The sequence below is a fragment of the Lagopus muta genome, chromosome 1 (genome assembly GCF_023343835.1).
Source record: "Lagopus muta isolate bLagMut1 chromosome 1, bLagMut1 primary, whole genome shotgun sequence".
Lineage (NCBI taxonomy): Eukaryota > Metazoa > Chordata > Aves > Galliformes > Phasianidae > Lagopus > Lagopus muta.
The window spans coordinates 82,858,814-82,881,890 of record NC_064433.1 but is presented as its reverse complement, the minus strand read 5'-3'; the positions used below and the strand labels follow the sequence as shown (position 1 = coordinate 82,881,890).

Genomic DNA, 23,077 nt, shown 5'->3' with positions numbered 1-23,077 from the left:
CTTGGGTTGGTGAAGCTGTCCCAAAAGCCGCTGTTTTGAGGATGGGCAAGCTAGGGGAGCTGCTTACTGAGGAACTGGGATGCCATTTACAGAGGTCATCATGAGCACCACAGTTCTCGGTTGCTTAGCCCCTTGCACACTGCCAAGTCTACTGTACCACAAGGTTTCCTTCCCCTGCAAGCCCCTCTCTTTCTTGTGGTACAAATGAGAAGAAGTAGAGCTGACGGTCCGTGTATGGGAATTCCAAAACATTGTTTGCATTTTTCTGTCTCAAAAATGCATCTAGTTTCTCTCCCTCCCACCATTCCCCCCAGATTTGCCCAGGAAATCATAAGGCAGAGCAATGAGAACTAGGATCACCAACAGCTCTATGAAGACACAGGGTGGTAAAATGCTTCCACACAAACTCACAGTCCAGTGTTTGTGACATTTCATAAATAACTTTTTTTTTTAAAAAAAGAATAACACAAGAACAATCCCTTTACTTACTCATCTGAAACAAAATAAACAGCAGTGGCTACAAACTTCTTCTCGTAACAATTACAAAAAAACTCCCAACAATACAATCCCCCAACTTTTAACACGCGCCTTCAATGTTTTATTTATTTTTTTTTTTAAACCTCAAAACTGCAGCATATCCTTAAGGGCAAACTTTTCAATTAGTTTTTTTTTCTTTCTTTTCTTTTTTTCTTTTTTTTTCTTTTTTTAAATAATGTGTTCACCAAAAGGAAAAAAAAAAAAAATTCCACAAAACAGTCTTGTACCAAGAAAATGCATTCAAAAATAGAAAATACTACACAACAAAAATATGTACCCTTCCTTTCCAAAAGAGTCTTCACAAAAATGTAGAAAAATGCCAACCATTTTTTTTTCTTTTCCTGAACACTTAACTTTCAACCTAGGGCACAAGTATTTATTGACTTATAATGTCTGTTTTTGCATAAAATATGGAAGATACAAACCAACTATCAGGACTGTGAAGTTACAAAAAACAACACATTATTCTCCCCACCCCACATTCCCTCCTTAGAAAACAAAACAGAGAAAGCCAATGTTTCAATGACTGATTGAACGCCATCGGGCTAGGAAAATCATCAGCTGATATGGGGATTGAGAGATGCTGGCATAACAGGAAAATCATCTGCCTTTTAAAAGGCATGCTCTTTGCATTTATTCCAATGCGCATCTGTCCCGCTGGGCTCAAATGGCCAGGGCTGGGAGACAGGACACAGCCGAGTACGGGACCAGGAAAGAAGGTGGGGTGTGGAGCCCCTGGATTGTATGCACGTGTGTGTGTTTCACTCGCAAAAGAACCAGAGCCGTTTTGAAAGACAGAGAGGATCTTTCCATATGCCTCAAAAGTGCAAGGGCAATTTCTGGATTATAGTAGTTAAATACGCAATGTTTTACTACACTCACTAGTCAAGTCCGTTTTCTGGCAAAGGCAGGGCTCTTCGACCAGGGTCAATTAGATTGGCTCGCGACTGGGAGCGGGTAACAGTGGAAAGCCGGTAGGCAGTAAGTGTCACGCAAAGGTGCATCCAGAACTGACTTATTCAGTGGGAAAGTGTTTTGCCTACCTCAAACATGGTTTAATGTGTATTACGTGATTAACACAGCCAAAAGACCGACATCGGTGACATCTAGCAGTAGGTACAATAGGGAAGGCAGCTGTACCTTGCAGGCGTGGCTAAATCCATCTTTTGTGTACCTCCTTTGATTTCACTGCAATTACGTCTGCTTGCACCAGGGATAAATTTGCCCCATGTGGTTCTGGATTTTATGACCGTTGGCCAAGTAGAAGCCCAGCCCTGCAAAACATTGTGCTTAAATATTCCAGATTGCAGAGCTGGGATCAAAGAGGCTTCTCCCTTCCTTTGTTTGAGATTGATTGTTTTCTTTCTAGCATATGTTTTAGAGGATGCTTCCATTGTAAGGAAGAAGAGGGGAGCTTTTCCTTAGCTTTTTCCACTGCGTGGCTGTGTGTTTTCCTCTTTCTTTCTTTCTTTTTTTTTTTTTTTTTTAGTTTTCAAATGGCAAAATTTGTTTGTGTTTACTTCCAGTGCATTTCTTTCTCATGAATTCAAAACAAAAAGGAAACATTATTTTTCCCGTCCTTCAAGACAAAAACAAAAACAAACCGGACCGTACAATACAATAAAATCAGGCATTATGAAAGACAACATGATGTGCAACAGCAATACCAAAGAAACAAAAATTATATATAATATATATTAGGATACAGGTACGAATGAGCCAAGAAAGCTATCTAACCCCACTACTGGATGATTGGTAAGCATTGGTTAAGAAATAGGTAAGGCTATTCTGAGATTTTTAACTTAGCACAGTTAACCACTGCTTCTCTCACACCTTTGCTTCCTGTATTTTTCACCTTTCACTCACTGGTCTTCTATGTCTTGAAACTGATTTTTTTTCTTTTTCATATTTTTTGGTCTACAGTAGAATTACATGTTAATAACAACAGCAAAACAACACCCAAGTTCATTGTGAGAGCAAGGTGGTGCCACATCCATGATGCAGAATCGAGGAGACAGACAACACAACAACTGCATTCAGTTTTTCACACACAAAGCATATTCGAGAGCAACAGCATAGCTGTCAGAACAAGTTTGGAGCAGATGCTGTAGGTTTGCAGCTACACCAGCAACCAGAGCCCAGCCTCTTGCCTTTACCGGTGTCCTAAAGGACAACAGTAGCTCAATTTGCTGCCCAGTTCTGCCATTCTTGTCACCTGGAGCAAAGGCTGACCTGACATCCACTCACTGCTAATTGCACTCCCAGTTTGATGGAAACCAAAAAGGAAAAGGTACAAGGCTCCTATCTGGAGCCAAGGTTGTGACGTGGTCACCTCGGCTGATCTGACAAACCACCAGCTAGCATAGAAGTGGGATCAGTCAGGGAGGGCACCTGGCTGGCTGGCCATTTGGGAGTAGTCTAGAGTCAAACTCAGGCTGCTGAAGTTGAAGTGACAGGTTGCTTAGCCTTCTCCATTGGGGAAAAAAGTAATGAACTCTAACAGGATAGTCTGGGATCATTCTGTTAGCAAAAACTCTCCAAGTTCAACAGGGATGAGAAGGCATACATTCTCTATTGCTTTAGAATCATCTTTGTAAATGTCATCATTACCAGCCACCAGAAGCATGTTCCCTAAAAACTTAGCCATAGCACTGTGACTGAAGCTCCATCATAATTCCTGGCTTTTTTTTTTCCACTGGAACTTCTGAAACATAATATTTTCTTAAAGGCTAAGCTATACACTTGAGATAGCATTGAAAACATCACTAGAATCTTACTGAACTGTAACTAAGCCACGCAGTCTCAGCAAATTCTCAAGCTGATCCTCAGTAGTGTTTGTTAGTGTCTAGCACAGGAACATGCAGAAACTAATCATCACACAGAAAAGGGAAGTTCTGTTTTGGATCTAGCCCACTGGCCAAAGTGATTTTCATTCAAGAGAAAAGGTGCAACAATGAAGCAGGATGACAAATGGAGGAGAATGATGGAAGTTAGTTTTTCTCCATTGGGAGAAAAAAATAGGACATTAAGTTACGTGGCATCTCTGATCAGCAACATATGTTTTGGCTTCTTAAAATGAACCTCAAGTTATCCTTGGTTTCTCAGTCAAGCACTGTCTATGTGGGGCTTTAGTACCATGCTGAAAAAACTGAGTTTGTGCTGTATTTAAAGGTATTTTCTGTTAATCTAATTTCAAACTGACCAGGTAAAAAGGAACAACCTGTTTAAAAGCCATTTAAAGCTGTGCTATCACTGTACAACTATACATCCAAGAACTGATCTGGTTGAGCACTGTAACCAAGCAAGAACAGAGGCTGGAATGTGGCTTTTAAAAATGGTTTGGTTCTTTTCTACATGGATGGGATTGGTTTTATTGAAACTGAGTCAGAAGAAATCAGGTTTAAACAGGCTGAATTCAAACCCTGTTGGGGTGCATGGCTCAAAGCCCACTTCTTCAGGTCGCAGTACTTAAAAAAAAAACAAAAAAACTAGTGCAAATGGCATCTTATCACAGCATTGCAAGCATGCAGTGTTCCTCTCCTTGTCCAAAAACGGCTGACATCAGGTATCCCACAAGGGAGGAATATGCAGCAATCAGTCAGCCAGAACAGCTCAAACTACAGAAGTTCTTTATTTTACCACAGCAGGAAAGGCACTCTGGACACAGCAGGCTCAGTAAATCCTCAGCTTCATTTTTCTGGGGGAGTAGTCCACTATTCCTCTTTGACAACGCAAATCCACTCTGACAGTAGCAATAAATGCAGCTGTTTTATACAAGAAAACAAAACAAAAACTCACCTAAACTAAAAGGGGGAGTATTGGCTCATAACCTGAACTAACTTCAGTAGACAGACTCGATTCCCTCCCATATCATGAACCTGTAGCTATAACTATTCACATGGAAGTAAATGCCACTTTACAAATGAAATGTGCTCTCCAGCCACCGTATTATGCTGGCTCTCAAACGAACTGTGCTTTTGTTGGGTGACCTCTGCCTCATTACTGGAAGAAGGCCTTCCAGGATTCCCACAGATGGCTTGGAAAGAGACCATGTGTTCCACTGAACTGCCTGCTCTTGAGGGAAGAGCCATTCAGTAGTTCACCTGGCACCATATCAGGGGTTATCTCCAGTTCTCTTCCGGCACTCCCAAGCCAGGATGGAAATCTAACAAAAAATGGAAATCTCAGTGTTTCTTTGACAGACACATTCCTAACCATTTTCTTCTTGTTCCAGACAGGCTTGCTCATCTCACCCAGGACCAGCCTCAGGTGTTATTTCTCCTTAGTTCTTGCTACTTTTCTTGAATGAGGCAGCCCAACAATGACCAGCAACAATTAGCTCTGCACTGTGCAGTTCTGTGTAAGGTCTGCACTACTTGATACTAATGATGCCAAAAGGTCTTAGCTTTGGGCCTACAGAGAAACTCAGGGCATTAGTAGACTTTTGAACACCCAATTACTGTAGGCTTTCCTTAGGAATTGGATGTTTACCTCCCCTCTTTTGTTCATGAAACCTCTGTGCACATTAGACAGGTGGCCCCTGCACTGCAGATGCCCTCATGTTTTACACTTCTCTCCTAGTTGTTATACAGAGCATTATTCATGATGCTACTTTATCTTCTGGCAAAAGTTGTAATTATAATTTTACTGAAGAAATCAACACAAACTTTTGAGAGTTTATAGATCACAAAGAGCTACAGCAAAGATGGTCCTTGCTGCACATTGCCATTGCTTTCTTTTTTCTTCTATTATCCTTGTTACAGGGCTGATGACAAAGATATAGGCCACCATGAATCATGATTGTAAAAAAACTATGCTATGAATTCCATTTGTTTCCAGCCAGAAGCCTTTCCCATGCTTTACTGTTTGTTTGAGTAGAGAAATCAGACTGAAGATCAAAAAATGCCGAAGAGTATCTTTGTCCAAGCAGGAACATTCTTATTGTACTGAGTTCCACATCACACCTCTTTGTCCACTAGTCCTGCCTGCTCCTTCCGCCCCTAAGGCTTGACTGGAACACTTCTGATCGAGTGTTCAGAATGACTTTATTGCACCATTCCCATAACAACATTTGAAAAAAGAGCTTTTTTTATCAGTGACCTTCCCCTTTGGTAAGCCTGTTTTGTGGCTTCACTTCTCGAGCTGGGAGATCATACTTATACCCAAGGGATACTAATCACAGCCAAATCTCTCTGAAGAGATCCCATCTGACAAGGCAGATCCTGAGCAGATTTTGAACTAGAAATTGGTATTTTCATACTGATGCCTTACTCTGGATTTATGCTTAGTTCCCTTAACTCTCTCACAGCCACAAAGAACACTCAAGGAAAATGGGGGGAAAAAGATCCCTAGCACTCTGAATCCTGTGATGCCTCTTCTGTTTCTATTATAGTGCTTTTTGTTACTCTTATTTTTTTATTTTAGTTTATTTTTTTTACAGAAGCTATCCAGTACAGCTATCTCAGTGTCTGACTAGTTGTTTAAAGTAAAGGTAGCCCCAGTTCTCTTTCAACTTGGTCAAGTCTGTGATACATCTGATTTCTGTGCCCATCCCTTTCTCCTTTCCCTTCCTGCTTAATTGGCCCCTTCCAAACCCACCACATGTAAATACATTTCAGTAGTGCAATGCAGTGCAGTGCAGTCATACTTAGTGCAAAAATAAAAAGCCTTACCCAGACCAAAAAAGCACAAACTCCCTCCCCACCCCACCCAACCCCCAAGAAATCAGCTCTCAGTAAAAGTATATGAATGCCCCCAAACAGTGGGGGATTTGCAGTCTCCCAGCCACACTTTCACATGCCTCAATTTCTCTCCTCCTCCTGCTCAATACAGAGATCTCATTAGTAGATGGGATAATTATCGAAAATATAAGAAACCAAATGACTGAAAATGGAAAGGGGACAACATTTTCTAGGGGCTGCAGAAAGAAGAGAGAACTAAATGGATACAGCAAAAAGGTCAGTAGTGGTTTTATACAAACTTGTCAGATGCAAAATCTGCAAGGGTACATCTTGCAAAGGGCATGTGTAAGTGTGGATAAAAAACCAAAAAACTTCCCTGTTCCCAAAATACAGCCTTCATTTCAACAGTGCCCAAGCTAAGGTTCTGTAGTGCAATCAACTTCTCAAAGTGGCAGCTCTCTGGCCACCCTAAAACAAATGGACAGATCAACACTAACTTCAGTTTTCTCCCTCGCACGAAATCACACGTGCATGGAAAGTTCCCTCCCTCACCTTTCAAATACACAAGCAATATATATAAAGGACCTTTTTCATAGGTCTTCTAGAGCTATGGTGGGAGAAGCAGGAATTTTAATGACAGGCATATAAGCTTTTACGTACCTAAAACTGAAAATACATAGCAAAATATTATGAAGCTCACTAGTAACAAAGGCAAGTAGCTTACCAGATCCCAATCAGCCTATGCCTCCCCTAGTTTATTGATCTGTTTCAATAAAACAACATCTGCCAGGGCTTGCCACTCACTAAAGTATCACTTGGAAAAACATCATAAAGACCATGGGGGTTTCACCAGTACTTGGAGATTAATGTTGGTTTGGACCGCTACCAGAGCTTCCATCTAGCACTCATAACAATGAGAAAGGAGTGTGGGGAACCTCTAAAATAGTGTAAGAGGCCACAGTGGGGGAGGAAGAGGAAGAAAAGGAAATGTATAGAAACATACTAGGGCAATCCTGCTGCTGCTATACAAGTCTGTCTACAATTGCTCAGTATATAGAGGAATATTGCATGATGCTTCATCTAGGCTCAGGCACAGGCTTTCTCATGTCTTCTCCCTTTTCTCCCATTCCCAATCCCTTGTTGAAAATTGCAGCCTACCTAGAACGTGAACAAAAGCAAACCCCAGCAAATAAACCAAAGCATAAATGAGAAACAAGTTCCTCCTTTTTCTTTCTCTTGCAGAAACATAAGAACCATGCCCTCGAGTCAGATGCACAGATACACTCTGTTTCAGTCTAAAGATTAAGAGGTCTTCGAGTGCACGGAAAGAAGAAGGAATGAAAGAGGAGTCTAATTAAGGGTATGGGGATCCTGAATATTCATCTCCAAAGCAGAAAAATGCCAGGTCACGAGGAGATTTGCTGTCTAATTTTAGTAATGAGAATGTCAGAAAAAATAGAGACTGCAACTGAATTGTTAACTAAGGGAAGGGGCCAAGCACCTAAACCTTCTGTCTCCGGGTTTTTGTGAGAAACAGAGCCGCAGCAATGTGTCCCATGTCAAAGCATGCACAAGACACAAAACGGGTAATGCTTGCTAGCTCTTCTGTAAAGCCTGTAAACAACAATTTAGCCAGTATAACCATCAGCAATGATTTTTTCTCTATTTGGCTGTACTTTGAGGGTGTCCTGTTCGCAAAAATGCTAAGCTTATGAAAAACTGTGAGGGCTCCCATCCATTCTCCTGCACACAAGATGCAATCGTATGTTTTTTAAAGGAAATCTAAAGAAAAACATGATGTATTCTCTGAATTTTGGGTTATTTTAATCAGACCTTACAAATAAACTATTTTATTTCACCCAAATGACTGTAGAACAAGGTACTGCAAGAAAGCCTACTGGTAAAATAGCCAGAAACGTAGAATCATTTAACTCCACATATCACTGCTGCAATGTCCCAGAGTCACAGCTCTCATTTACACCCCAAACGCCTGTACATTGTTCTAGTAATAGAAAAGTGACACAGCAATGCTGTAGATTAGGGAAAAACAATTGCTGTGCATCATATATCTACACTAGCTGTTGTGGCCCCCTATTTAATTATTTAAGATTAACATGCTATTGCCAATCAAAAGAGGCTATGTACTTGTGCATTTGTGGAATGAAAGACTCAAGACTATTGGGAAGTGGTTGTCCTGCCCTGTATTCTGTGTATTTCTTATGACTGTTTAAGCCTCCCAGCAAGAAACTGTCCCTTTAATCGTAGAGCCCTTAAAAATGGCAAAATCTGCCTGGTAGAATGAAATCAAATCTTAAGTCAGTTTTAGGAAGAGTGAAAACCTTGGGCAGGAACATTCTAAGTTATGGGGAACAGTCTTGTGACATCTTAGAGGATGTATATGAAATTAGTTCTTAGGACTATGACCTTCGGTAGGACTACATATGCTTTTGCAGTCTGAGAGGATGCACAAAGTCAACAAAAAAGTCTGTAAGTCACGTCTGCAGGATTTGGCCCAGAAGGCATTGGTCTATTCTGTTTTTGGGATTAAGTACAGCGCTCTCTGATGCTGACAAGAAGGTTATGCAGGACATCCAGCCTGAGCTGAGCAGCCTGTCTATCTTACGTTTGTCAACAATTTGGAGTTAGGATCCAAGGGACTGAATGCTCAATATATATGGAACTGGGAATGAATCAAAGATTTAAAGGATCCTGAATTTCATCGAAATCCAGTCTACATTCTGGTATTATGGCAAGGGAAAAAGGACACGCCCCAAAAGACAATGAAACCTGTTGAAGATACTTGTGAACTGATTTAGTTCTGACACCAAAAACTAAAACAGTGACATCTCTTCCATCAATAAATAGGAACTATACATTCTAAAAAGCTAAAGATTGTTATATATGAATAAAAAAAGAGCAACAGCAGATGCTGACGATTCAGTCTTTTTCTCTAAGTGGAGTGGGTGAAGAGAAAGTCCCTTGTATGGAGTTCAAACATTTCTTTCTCTTGGAAGATCCCCCAGTCAAGGCAGAGGGACCCTCCTCTTATTCAGCCTTGCAGATCTGAGCTTTAGAATCCCTTTCTGTCCCCACACAGCAGTACAGGGTAATGCTCTCTTAGTACAAGGTTCTCCCTCTTGCGGTGACAGTGTTACCTACTTCCACTGTTGCGTTCCTCAAAAGCTGTATTAAACAGAAAAGAAGTGCAGAAGGGAGCTGGATGGTAATGCTATCATCTGCAGAAATATGGCTTGCATTAGCCCAGGAGGTCTACTTGGTCAATGAGGAGATGAAAACAGAAAACAACAATGAAAACCATATAATAGGATAAAGCTAATGCTTGGATAGAGTCTTCCCTTAATGTTTATGCCATTCAAGAAAAGTCTCCAAAGCAAGACTGGAAAACTGCAAAGCCAGTATCACCTTCTGTTTTCTCTCTCTTCAGAAGAACAGAAAACATGCACATACAAGTTTTGTAGAACATAACAATTTTCAAGCTTAGCGTTTCTTCAGAGAACGAAAAAGAAAGGATACATGTTCAAAAAAGCAAGATTTCTGGATTCACAAATGACTGACTGTTCTTTATGTAAAATATATGTTAAAGTAGTGTTCACCAGCTGATTATTTTGTTAGTTTCACTTTCCCTTAGGCAATTGTATCTGTACACACTGCATTCTAAAAGTACAATCTCTAGTGTGGATAATCTACCTGTTTGGTACCATCCTGTTTGTAAAACCACTTCTTAGCCTAAAAATATAAACTGTAAACTGTATAAGATGCAAAATGAGCGGTGGTGCTTAAAAAAGCATTAGGAAAAATAAAAGGCAACAAGGAAGTTAAATCAAGAAGCGTATTAACTAGTCATTATCCTAAATGAATTACTGAACCTTACAAAGGATTAGCAGGGGAAGCATGGAATGGGTATGCAGCCATTTAAATGAGCAGACGTTCTCAGTGAAGGGAGAACACTCTCTACTAAAATATGTATGATTTAGCACTGAGTCAAAGGAAAAGGCAAAGACCATGGTCAGAAATTGTGGACCACTGAATCAGCACTCTGTTGCAGCAGCTAACTGGAATTAATTTGGGAAATGGCACCTTTTTGGTTTAAGGGGACCAAAATAATCTTCTCTGTATTAGGGCAAATTAGTAGTCTCTTCCTTCCCTCACAAATGGATATACACAGAATAAAGACAAGCCAGAGTTAGAAATCACTGCTGGAAGACCATGACTTTTCAACTGCATGTAGAAAGAAAAAGGATGTGGTGGTGGCCTCCACGTAAGTGCAAATGGCAGACGACAGGAGTCTGTAAAAACTGCCAGCTCCTGATGACTCCCGTGCTTGAAGTTCTCATGCTATCATCCCACGAGGTGGCATAGATAAATCTTTCCCTCTTCTCTCACTCCAAAATCACCTTTAAGTTTACTGATTTGCAGTGACACAGATTTTCTCATTCTCAGTGAAAGCACAGTTCATAATCAATGTGACCATTACTCATTTCTTCCAGTCTTTACAGTTAGAAGAAATAAGATACAATGAACACCTCCTCCACAGCTCTTGTCCACTTGATTTTGCACATTTTCATCTCAAATTAATATGCTATTGACCAAAAGAATAAAGATCACCTGAGATGTAAGTGAACTGGAAAAGCAAACAAATTTCCAAGCTCTCATAAGATTGGACTTGTACAAAATCTGGATCTAGACTTGCTGCCTGGGTGATCTGCTGCAAGATGAGAGTGCAACCTCCAGGCAGTAGGTTTGGGTGTTGATCAGTTTCTTCTGGGCTATTCAGATGTTGCCATAAGCCTAGTGACATTTTTTCAGCAGCTCCATGGTGAAATCCTAACAGGTCTGACTCCAAACTCAGAACCAACTGGAAGATAACAAAGGCAACACTCAACACTGGAAAACTTTCAAACTGAAACTCCAACTTCAGGGAGGTGCTGACCTTTGAAAAAGAAATGATCAAGTGGATATGGAAAATCTAATTGGAATATATTAATAGCGGTGGATGGAGGTATTTTGTATCCAATTCCTGTCAAAATCCACTGGCCACATTCAGAATGACTGTAAAAAAGAGTCATAATTCTTCTTCTTGGTGCAGGGAAGAATTTTAGGAAATCTTAAAACTTCAAAGAAATGGAATTTGGAAAGAGTAAAGGATCACTTCTGGCATCTTTCTCCAAGGCTAGTGGTAGTGGAAGAGGAAAGTCTGACAGATGCTTTTGCAAATGAAACAACAGGACATCTTTGAAGAGAGCAAATAGATAATCTTAATTGTTTTGATTAATTGTTCTTCTGATATGAGATTGATAGCAGGGAACAACATCTAACTTTCTGTAGAACCTAATACTGTTTTACCTTTTCATAAAAAATTATTTTCCTACATTCTGCTACATAGAGATTCTTAAAAGCCTGAAAAAAATACTTGTAAAGACAATAAAGAAGCAAATAATATGAAAAAGCACAAAAGAGCTGTAATAATGATTGTTAAATGCTTCAAGTAGCTGCAGCAGTTGATTGGGTTGTGAATGATAAATGTGAAAATATTTTTTTCTATGATCATAGGCAGATGCAAAAGTTAAATGATTATACTATGTATATATATTGATATAGAATTGCTATATATATTGTGTACTGTATGTTCTAGCTTTCAGAAATACTGTATTGTAGTGTACTGTACTTACTAAGCAGATCTAAATAGCAACTTGTCATTTTCCACAAAGTCACTAGTACTGTTAACAAAAACCAAAAAGTCTATTTTCTCCAGTAAAAGAAATACATACTGTTACAGTCACAGACATTTTGACTATAGAGAGACAATGTACATTTAACCAAAGGAAAACCCCAAACCAAAATAAAAACCTCACCCCAAAATCATCCAGCCAAAATTGTTGCATTTATCATCTTACTCAAACGAGGAAGGGAAATGCCACCAATATAAGAAAAGGAATAACATTTACTCAACTTTGTGTGAGTGAAAATGAAAAAGGGAAAAAAAAAACCCAAAAACAACACACCCCAAATCATCAATTACCCTTTCTGTGACAATGAAACAAGAATTCCAGAATAAAAAGAATAAAAAGCTACTTTAGGGCCACACAATACCAAAGTAGGCAGCTGTAGCTTAACATACTGATTCATCCTGCTAATGAAATGAGAGCAAAGTGCGTTCCAGAGCTCCTTCACTTCTCGTGGAATACATGCTGACTATGCTCACCAACCATTTCCTTCTCCTCCTGATAATTGACTAGCCTTCTTGACACATTAAAGATGTTCCTGAAAAAGCTTTGGCAAAGACCAGAGGAAAGTTAATTATTAGTGGCTGTACATTCTGATTACCTTATTCATCTTATTTCGAAAATATTCATAGCCAACATGTTGCAGAGTATATGAGGTGGGGAAAGAGCTGTTTGATACGGGCCTCTGGATACAAGAGGTTATTATTGAGCCCATCAGTACACTGTATTGCTAACTGTTTAATGACTTGATAATTTTTTACTATCCTTTTTAATGTGGGCAAGAGGAATGTTAGATTATGTTTTGTTTTGGGCCTTTTTTTTTTCATTTTATTCCCCTGTTAGGTGAACATGAAATTCAGCGGAAATGAGGGACTGAGCTCAACAAGATAGCCCTAGAGTTGCTAGTCCCCTGGCTGTTCACTTCAGCCAGCAAAACCTGCTGAGCAACACAACCTTATTTATATTGTGGCTAAATGTCCATCTGAGAGGCACACTTTAGCTTTCCCTTCAGAGTAGGTACTAACAAAAATACACCGGGCCAGTTCTGGGAACTCTGTTCAAGTTTTGAACAGAGGCAAACATTTTATTTGGGCAAATATGTACTTTAGTGCATTTGGCCAACCAAAAGTGCATTTGATGAATATATGTGTGCATGTATACTGTTTAAGTAGTGTACTACAGATTCATGTCAGTGTTCCACAGTTAATGCTGTTTCATTGGAACCCTTTCCCAATCCAGATCTAGCTAGCTACCTACCTACACATGCACACATACACATGCACACTCACACATCTATTTGCATGCACATGTGCACGGAGGACACATAATTTGGTTTCATTCAGAGACCCCATAGATACCAACAGACTATGCAACAAACGAAAACCAAGAAAAAGACTTTTGGGGAAGAATAAGAAAAAAGCTGTGTTGTGTTTCAGGGCAGTTGCATGACTGTAGTCCTTATTCCTCAATGCACTGTTCCTCTCTAGTCAAACAGTAGATCTTCCACATGGGATACTTTTAGGGAACTCTGCAGTTGTCAACAAAGAACATGGAAATATTCAGGTGGCAAAAAGAAAAGGAGCAAAGTTAAACAGAAAAGATGCCTAGTTAGATGTACAGACCTCAGAAATGTGCCTATCCATTTTGTATAAATGGGACGCTGCAGAAACAGACAGCTGAGCACTACAGAACGTATTTAACAAAGCTCTGCACTTTCCTCAGTTGTTCTGTTGCAGCAGAACATGATAAAAAATCACCACAAAGTCATATGAATGAAGTATGCAGCCTTTTGCTCATGTTGTTAATTTAGTACAGGAGCAAGATTTATCCTCCAGTGTTTTACAGGGAGTTGATGCCAACTCAATATTAGACAGGATCACTTTGGAAGAGGACCAAACGTGGAGATGTAAGAAAAGATAAGAAACAGCTGGAAACACCATCCAGTGTAAAGAGAACAACAGGAATCATTTCTTTACTTCTTTGCTTCCCCCTTATACAAGAAAACACAAAACAATACATTTCATATGAAGAGAATGTTTTGTATAGAACTCTGCTACGTATACAAAACTTAAGTACACTATAGAGCTCAGATGCATTTCTGTTTTAAGCAATTGTGTTTGAGGCTGTAGTGTTTTCATTTCCCAAAGAAGTATTTCACTGCTCTTTGCTTTTTGAAAAATAGCTAAGGACAAATGTGCAAACTGGGAGGTTACAATCCAAACTGACGACATTTTTGGAAGACCTTTCCACCCTCAATGTTAAGCTTCTTATTTTTTTCTTCTAATTTCAGCTTACTTGCTGCTTGTATTGCACTAGCAAGGGTTTTCTTTCCATCTACAAAGTCAAGACTACAGATGTAACATTTTGTGTGGTTTCTTTCCTAGGTCTTTCTTTAGCAGGGTTGTGATCACTTAGGGGCTAAATCCCACTGAGTGACAAGCCCCTTGGGAGCTGAGGAGGCTCAGAACCTCTCCAAGTCAAGTTCATCAGGTTGCACCTCCTTCACAAATTGTCACAGCTAGCGTAACAACAAATCAAAGAATGTGAAAGGTAGCTATTTTGCTTTAGGCTGATGAGATGCTGTTTCAGTTAGGTTGCGTGCTGATTCATTTCTATCACGTTTCTTTCAATAGATCAGAGGAGTTGGATGCAGAATTGAAAGAGTGGGATTATCAAGGTCTAGTTTGCCTTGAGAGAACAGCCACCAGGTACTAAAGTGATATTATACTTCTTTTTGAGTAGCAAGTCATCTTGAGCAATGAGAGCTGCAGGATTACCTTACCATAAGACTGTTGAAAGGGTCATAGTCATAAGCATACTGGACGTCTGGTTGTGTTTGAAATGTTTTTGGATTGGGCTCAGTGCTTATGCAAAGAATATGTTTTGTGCCTTCCCCCTGCAAGGTTTGTTTTCTATACTAAGAGAGGCAGAACATGCTACAATAATACTAGAGGCAAGAGATCTGTTATTCCACCATATGAACAATCCAGCATTACCTGAGCAGCTTAAGGATGACTGAAATCAGCCAGTTTAGGGTCAGTAAGAAGTGAGGGGGCTGATGTGGGTTATTTTTCAACTTTTCTTCGGATGAAAAAGAAATCAGAAGAAGAAAAATGGGCATCACTTAACATAGAATCACAGAATGGCAAGGGTTGGAAGGGACCTCAAGGATTATCAAACTCCAAACCCCTGCTGCAGGTGGGGCTGCCAATGTCCATATTTAATACCAGGCTGCCCAAGGGCCCATCCAACCTGGCCTTGAACACCTCCAGGGACGGGGCATCCACAGTCTCTCTGGGCAGCCTGTTCCAGCACTCACTCTGTTGGTAAAGAACTTCCCCCTGACATCCAACCTAAATCTTCCCTCCCTCAACTTAAAACCATTTCCCCTTGTCCTGCTGTTATCTACCCTTTCAAAGAGTTGATTCCCCTCCTGTTTGTAGGCTCCCTTTAGGCACTGAAATGCTGCAATGAGGTCACCCTGCAGTCTTCTCTTCTCTAGGCTGAACAAGCCCATCCCTCAGCCTCTTTGTAGGGGAGGATTCTTTGATTAAGAGCAAAAGGAAATCATATTGTCTTAGCGCATTAAATGATACTTTTCTCTGTTAGCTTATGGTGAATTTGGGCTGGTTTTGAAAATATCTAACTGCATGGGCCAGAAGTGAGTCTACTGGCAGCAAGACAGTTGTTCCAAGCAGCTCCTGCAACACATCTATGCCTGTTTTCCTTATGAGAGACAATTACTGGGGGTTTCGTGAGAGAAGTGACAAGCTCAAAATGCTCATATTACTATGTGTAATATCAATTTCTAAATACTGGTATACTTCCTTGTTATTTTCTGATTATATAAGAGCTGTACTTTCCGTGCCTCTGCAAGAAATCTTGACGGAGAACCTCACTGATGCACATGCCCAACACGCACACACACACACAGCTGCTAGCTGTTCTCTACTTTCTGACCAGTAGACACTGATCTCGTGATCCTGCATTCCTTGTGGATTCAGATTTCTCAAAGACAGGCAGGCTTCAGGGGAATGGGCAAGAAAAGGCAAATTTTGGTCATCTGATTTATGTTTTCATGGGATACAAGAACAATGGTGTTTCAATGAACAGCAATAAATTTAACCAGAAAATGATATTTTTCTGTAAGGCAGTAATTCCACAGAGCAACTCACTTCCACAGGATAGCAGTGGGGCCAATTATCAATTAGTAAGCTAGATCTTTAAAGGATAATGAGAATTATTTGCCACAATATACAATTTTTATAAGGAATAAAAGGTTAAGGCCATCAATTATTACATCTTCAGGTTATAAGCAGATACATATCTGATAGGGACTATAATAAATCTTTCCCCTTATTTTGTTTACAAAGCTTACTACTTTGTAATTATCCAACATGGGTCTTAGAGACAGAACACCAAGAGAGGTGGACCACAGGGTGAATCTGTGGCTGTCCCTATATTTTCAATTGACTTCATCAGCCTCAGCAGCAGTACGAGAAGGCACTTCCCTCTCATTTACCCTAAGGCTTCCTTCCACTTTTGAAGTGTAGAGAAGCCTTCATTTCTACTTTTGAATTTGTGCTTCATTTGATGCTGTTTTCCATTGCTTGAAGCAAAATAATTAGAGCTGTAGAGAAAGTGAGAATCAGGTTCAAGGAATGCAGGATGCTGTGTGCTTCACACATCATAGGGATGTGTGCTACTGTCCGCTCTTGCTCATCTATGTAATTTTATTAGGTGTTTTGAAGGAAACCTTTTGAGCATACTGAGACAGATGCACTCAAACAGCAGTTTGTAGATCGCTGGGCCTAGCAATACATGAAGCTGAATAATACTTGCAAAAGTTAGCTATTGTATTTGTTTCCACATAGTATACAAATTTTCCTATGGTTAGGAGGAAGCATTACTAAAAATAATTTAACATTTTAAAAGACAAAGGGATCTATGTTTGAGCTAAGTTCACAGAAGGGCACTTAAATGCATAAGTGACCTGATGAGCATTTTCGGCAACATTTGCAGGAAAGCTGCAAGTTGCTCCATGTTTTACAAAATCTAGCCACTACTTTTAGAGCCTAGACATTTGACAAAATCTGTTTATATTTCTGTTTGTGAAGACCTTGGCCTAAGCTCTCTGTCAACTGATTTAGAATTCAATTTATATGCCTTAGCTTTACTTTAAGGAGTTTACTTTTAATTGGCAACATTCATTCATTAGTAACTGATATTTAATTCACTTTAAATTGATTATGCCCTGTAATAAATTTGCATTTCAAAGATGATGCTTTTTTTTTTTTTTTCATTTAAGAAAGGTTGAAAATTGAAGAATTAAGATTTGTATAGGATTTCTCACTCTAAACTATTATTAGGATTTTGGTGGATGTAAACCTTGATTCTTATTTCCTGTTTACGGGCATCTCTTCTGGTATGAGAACCAAATTTCAGAATATGCTACATTTTGACTATAGTTGACCAGATTGAACAGTGGCAAATTAAACAGCTTTTCCCCAGACCTCAGATGGCAAATGAACAGCTACAAATTTTTAAGCCGGGCAAAATTAATGAATTCTTCAAACTGGAGAGCATGAAACATTTCAATACTAAAGATCTCAGGGAAAAAAAAAAAAGAAAGAAATCAAAAACAACCCATCTACTTTCCCCACGGAAACACCTTTAATTCATTTTGTATAGGCTCATTATTCTATTCTCTTACCCACCCTGGTCTCTACAACCTGAATTTTCAGACTTAGTGTGCCTTCACACAGCAGATACTAGTTCTTCCTGTCTTTGTCTTAGGCTTAGTCTTTTCACCTCTAGCTTTACAGGTCAGCATTGATCTTACCAGTGCAGTTATGAAAACAATGTATTTTTAACTTGCCAAACTAATGTAGATACTTTTTGAAAATCCTTCAACTATCCAAATAAACTGGTGACAAAAAAGACGTTACCACATAGAAAGTTCATTTGCTCTGGGACTCATCTCAAAGTCTCTTTACGTTGTCTAGTGCAAGTGAGAATCAGGCCTTGGACACTTAGGATCTGCTGAACAATACCTTGCAGGTTACTGAAAGATTCTGAGACTCAAGTATCTGTCATTTTTTTTCCCTATAAAAAATCAGAAATGGAAAAGGCCTAGAAGGCAGCAATGGGGTTACTTGTTCTGAGTACAGAAGCTGCGGGTGTAAAGAACACACATTTTATGTGTAGTCCTATTGATTCAGTATTTAGAAAGTTGTCCAGCATAATAGAATGTCTCGTGTGAAATGCTAAGTGTTCACAAGCTTCGTAAACTTAAGAAAGCTTAATTTAAGTATAGACACAAGTAAAAGCTAAACTAGCAGTTTTTCTTTTTTTTTTTTCCTTTTTGCATATTTTTGTTAGGTGCTTTTTCTCTGCCTAAAATATAAAGTCCAGAGTGCAGCTGGTGCAAATCCTAGCTATGGATTTCAAGCAAGACAAAGACAGTGTCAGACACTGATCCAACTGAACTAAGGACCCATGTACTTTGGGAGTTGGCTTTGGGGGAAAATTCTCACACGGATGCACAGAAGATGACTAGGGAGAACACTAGCTGATACAATAAAACAAAATACAAAACACCAACACATATATGCAGATCAGGAATCAACCTTTCACAGTGATCCTACATTCCTTGCATAGCTTTGCATATGCAGAGAATGTGGGATGTGGCCCTTAAGTTAGATATTTTTGCAAATGAAGAAGGGAAGGTCATATGCAATGGTAACGTTTTAAGTCATTTTGGCATCAGCACAAACTACCAGGGGCAGGATCAGATTCCCATACAAATATGGAAGCTCTCTAGCAAGCTTCAGGCAGGGATGAGAGAACAATGCAGCGATGTATTCTCGTCCAGTGACCAAAAAGAAGGGGAATCCTAGTTATTATACACCTCCAAAAGTTCCATGACATTTGCAAAAATGAAGAAAGACAAGAAAAAAAAAAAAAGAATACAAATTCTATCATCCCCAAAACCAAGGGAACATTGAGAGAAAATCTCTTTCTCAAAAGGAATCTCCCTTCAGCGGAAATAAATTTTGAGATGGAACCAAAACCAGAAACAACAGAACCTTGGTAAGAGCCAAAAGAGAACCACATAACTCAAAAACAAAGTATAACCGATACCGCAAGACGCACAAACTCTAGTAGATAAACCCACAGATGACTTCACAGAGCCCCTCATCGACCCAGGTAATTCTTGATTCCATTAGAAAAGAGAGAGAGAGAGAAAGAGAGAAATAATACTTGGAAAAAGAAATCAGGAAACATCCTTCCTCTTTTTTAAAATAAAAATCAAGATCATCTCCCCTCCCCCCTCTATCTGGAAGCAGGTTAGCTAACCTTAACAGTCTCAATTTAAAATAAAATATATATTTATATATATATTCATATATATAATAAAAGAGAAGATATTAGTGGCAGTGTACGCAAAACAAAAAAGAAAACAAAGAAAAAATTACTTTTAACAATCTCACTTTTTGTTTTTTTTTTTTACACAAATACTGTTGTAAATATATTAAAAAAATCAGCATTCTATCTGGTAAACGTCACTTTTGCCCCTCTATAAAATTTTGAATTAAAAAAAGTCCCAATAACTCTTTTTTTTTTTTTTAATTATTCCCCTCCCCGCCCCCCCTCTATTCCTCCTTCTTCCACAAGAATAAATCCTGATGCAACTTTTTTTTTTTTTTTTTTTTTTTTTTTTTTTGCAAAGATTGTGGGAACTAACCCTTCTCTTGTACCTAGATCCATAGGTTGCAACCTCTGATATCTTTGATTTTCCTCTGTGTTTCTCTTTGCCTTCTGTGAAAGTCCCTCTTGATTGTGCTGAGGCCCTGGGCTCAGCGAAGACACTGAATAAATTACAAAAAGCCACCGTTGCTCGTTGTCTGAATCTTCTTGGTTTCTGCTGTAAGGTGGTGATGATATGGGAAAAGCAGCGGGGAGGGTGAGCCAGAGAGCGTGGGATGGAGCAGAATCCAGGTGAGGAACCTCTGATTCTTTTTCCTCATCCTGCAGGGACTCCACACTATCCAAGCCACACTGCCTTGCACTCCCCTCAGCCCTTTCGTGTGTTTGTGGGTGCATGTGAGTGAGAAAGCAGACACGTGGTGGAGACCAGCAGGGCCTTGGTTCCTCTGGTTGCTGCTCAACCAGAAGTAAAATATTCCACAGTTCTAACTGGATACTGTGAAGTCCAAAAGCGGTCAGCATTGTGAATTATGTCCATTGAAACACTGCGAGCGGTGTACTTATAACGACAGTAGGCCTTGTAGATTTTGTAATATATTTTGTTTTGTTTCTTTCTTTTTTTTTGTAGTGCTCTTCACAAGTGAGAAAAAAGAAATCTTTTTTTTTTTTATTTTTTCTGTCTGTTTTTTGATTTTTTATGATTTTTTTTGTTTGTTTGTTTGTTTTTTGTAGTAAAGAAGGGTTGTATTTAGAGGCCAGTAGTTAGAGATCCAACCAGTGGAGCTCGTGAAGCACTACCTGGCCTTAAGGCCACCATCCAAGGGAGGCTGGGAAAATTATTATTCACCCAGCCTCCGGAAATGTAATGTACCAGCAGGCAAAAAACAGTTCTTCATGTAGTACAAAAACAACAAAACGAAACGAACCCAAAAAAAAGGAGGAAAATAAAGGTAAAAATGAAACAAAAATCATTTCTTAAATTCTAGTGCCATAGCTTTTTTTTGTTGTTGTTGTTTCTATTTTTTGTTCACAACAAAGAGAGAGAGAGATTCTACTTATCCGTCTGACACATGCATCCTCATGTGGTCGTTGAAATGCTCAATTTGGTCAAACTTAGCTGGACAGACAGAGCAGACGTACGTGGTCCCCTCTGTGCAGGCCACCACCCCGGCGGGGACGGCCCTCGCGCCGGTGCCGGTGGCTCCAGGCGTGCCGTTGGTGGCACTGTGCAGAGCCACATGCCTCTCCAGCAGGGTCTTGTGGGAGAACTTCTTCTTGCAGATATAGCACTCGTAGGACTTCTCCCCGCGGTGCAGGCGCATGTGCACATTCAGGGAGCTCTTCTGGGTGAAGCGCTTGTTGCAGATGCTGCACTGGTAGGCCCTCACGCCGGTGTGCGTCACCATGTGTTTGATTAGGTAATCCTTTAGAGAGAAGGAGCGCCAACAGATGCTGCACTGGTGAGGCTTCTCACCTGCCCATTACCAAAAAGAGAGAAAACGAAAATTAGATGGGGAAAAAAATAAAAAAAAGGTAACAGAATTATGATGCTTTGCAGTAAATGAAAGGTGAACCCCATAGCGGTCTCTGGAGAGATGCTCTAAGAAAGACTAATTCTGTTAGTAACTGTGCTTTGATACACAAAACCTTGTTTGATCAGAGGATTCATGATGCTTTACAATGGAGGCTATAGGTACTCCCAAGTTACACACTGTAAAATGGAGCTCATGTGAGCTCCTAGAACAAACAATTGCAAAGACAGGAGTGGAGATAAAAAGATTCTGGCATCTATGCTCAGCTTCAATGGCACAGCCTCTGCTGCTTCGGGCAGGAGAGGGAACACCGTTTCTGTCCTGTTCTCTTTCACTTCCTAGGAAGGTCTTGGTCAGGTTATTTTACCTTTTAGTGCCTCCATTTCCCTATGTGTATGCAATAAAAACATGACTGACCAGACAGCTGACCTGTAATACACTCTTTTCTGTCAAATTGCTTTAGATTTATAGGAAGATAAGTGCTAAAGATTGCCAAGGGAATCCAGCTTTTTTATGAGAGTTTATATTTGCTGCCCCTTTTTCTGGTCAAATTTAATATCTGAAATATGGATTACTGTGTATTCCATAATACAAATATATAGCTGTATATCCAAACGTCGCATCAAAAGGTGCTTTCAAATCTTTTTAAATGTCTTGTATATTTCAGATGGGCAAATTATCAGCCCTAAGCCTATCAGGGAGGGAGACATTCCCATAACTCTGAAACTGTCACAGTCATCCTTTGTTTTGCTGACTGGAAAATAATTTTCCTTTGACTATTCTGCAATTTCCTGTCTAGCAGAGATCCTTTTCTTTCACATCCTACTTCCTCCCTTTTACAGTCTGCCTAGGACTGCTTTAAATCTTGAAGAGTCAATTTTCAGGGACCATCGCATTCCCGTGGTAATATATCATTTACTCTTTGTGCAGTGAGGTACATTCAGTTTTCAGAGAGCATGATTCATATGGATTGGATGGGAAGGATCCACTTTTCTTGTCTCTTCTGAGTTTTTGTTTCTCTTTATTTCACAGCTTGCACGTATGATGGCAACATCTGCAGATAGAATCCACGAGCTCCACGTCTGCGTAGCAACGGTGATTTTGTCCTGACTTGGTCAAAGATACTTTGTATAAAAAAAATTAAATTTCTTGGCTTTGTTCAACACAGTAGTGTGGTGAGCATAGACAGGCCAATATACTTGACGTGTTATGTAGGAAACGATAGTGTGTCAGCTATAATCATGTCAGGCTAATTTACAAGAGACTGATTACATTTACAGTGCTCATTTTTGCCTTAGGCAACATATCTCCCAGAGTTTGTAATAAGTCAGTCTCCTCTGCTCTAGACCTTGTTAAGTTTATGCTATAAAAACACCCTCATTTTTGCCTGCACATATTTCTAAGATATGCTGGGTTCTGGCTTTTTTCTAATCTTAGCTTCAAAGCCTTCCTGGGAGTTCTTTCCTAAAAATCTTAAAACTTTTTAGATTTTCTTTTTTATATGCCAATTTACGTGTTCCTTAAGTAATCACTTTGTTGCCTTTTCCCACTGTGGATTCTTTGTTCCCATGATTCTTCCTCTTGAAATCAGGCGTTCCATCAATTAGATGCATATGTTCTTCCTTTTGGTTCTTTACTTTATATTCGACTGCTTTTAGCCAATAACATGAGAAAGTTACTCAATATTAATGTGTAGCATACAGGAGAAGGCAATGATGGTTTATAAGGTGCAGGTCACTGCAAATGTTCTACCACTGTGTTTTCAGAACACTAACTTCTGAGAACATCATGGGGTACATTTACACCAGTTCACATGGAACACAATGTGAAAGAAGAAAAGGGGGTAGGTTTGTGTCTACACTACAGGACTTTC

At 39.6% G+C, this 23,077-nt stretch overlaps 1 protein-coding gene across 23 annotated transcripts in view; it reads right to left on the bottom strand.

The window, feature by feature from the left end:
* Positions 1–723: 723 nt before the first annotated feature.
* ZBTB20 (zinc finger and BTB domain containing 20) overlaps positions 724–23,077 on the bottom strand; it is a 468,885-nt gene continuing 446,531 nt past the window's right edge. For all 23 annotated transcript variants that reach the window (XM_048958187.1, XM_048958158.1, XM_048958264.1 and 20 more), the window contains one exon: positions 724–21,146. In XM_048958187.1, the coding sequence (XP_048814144.1) occupies positions 20,728–21,146 (419 nt within the window). In that variant the 3' untranslated portion in view covers positions 724–20,727. The remainder of the gene's footprint in view (positions 21,147–23,077) is intronic.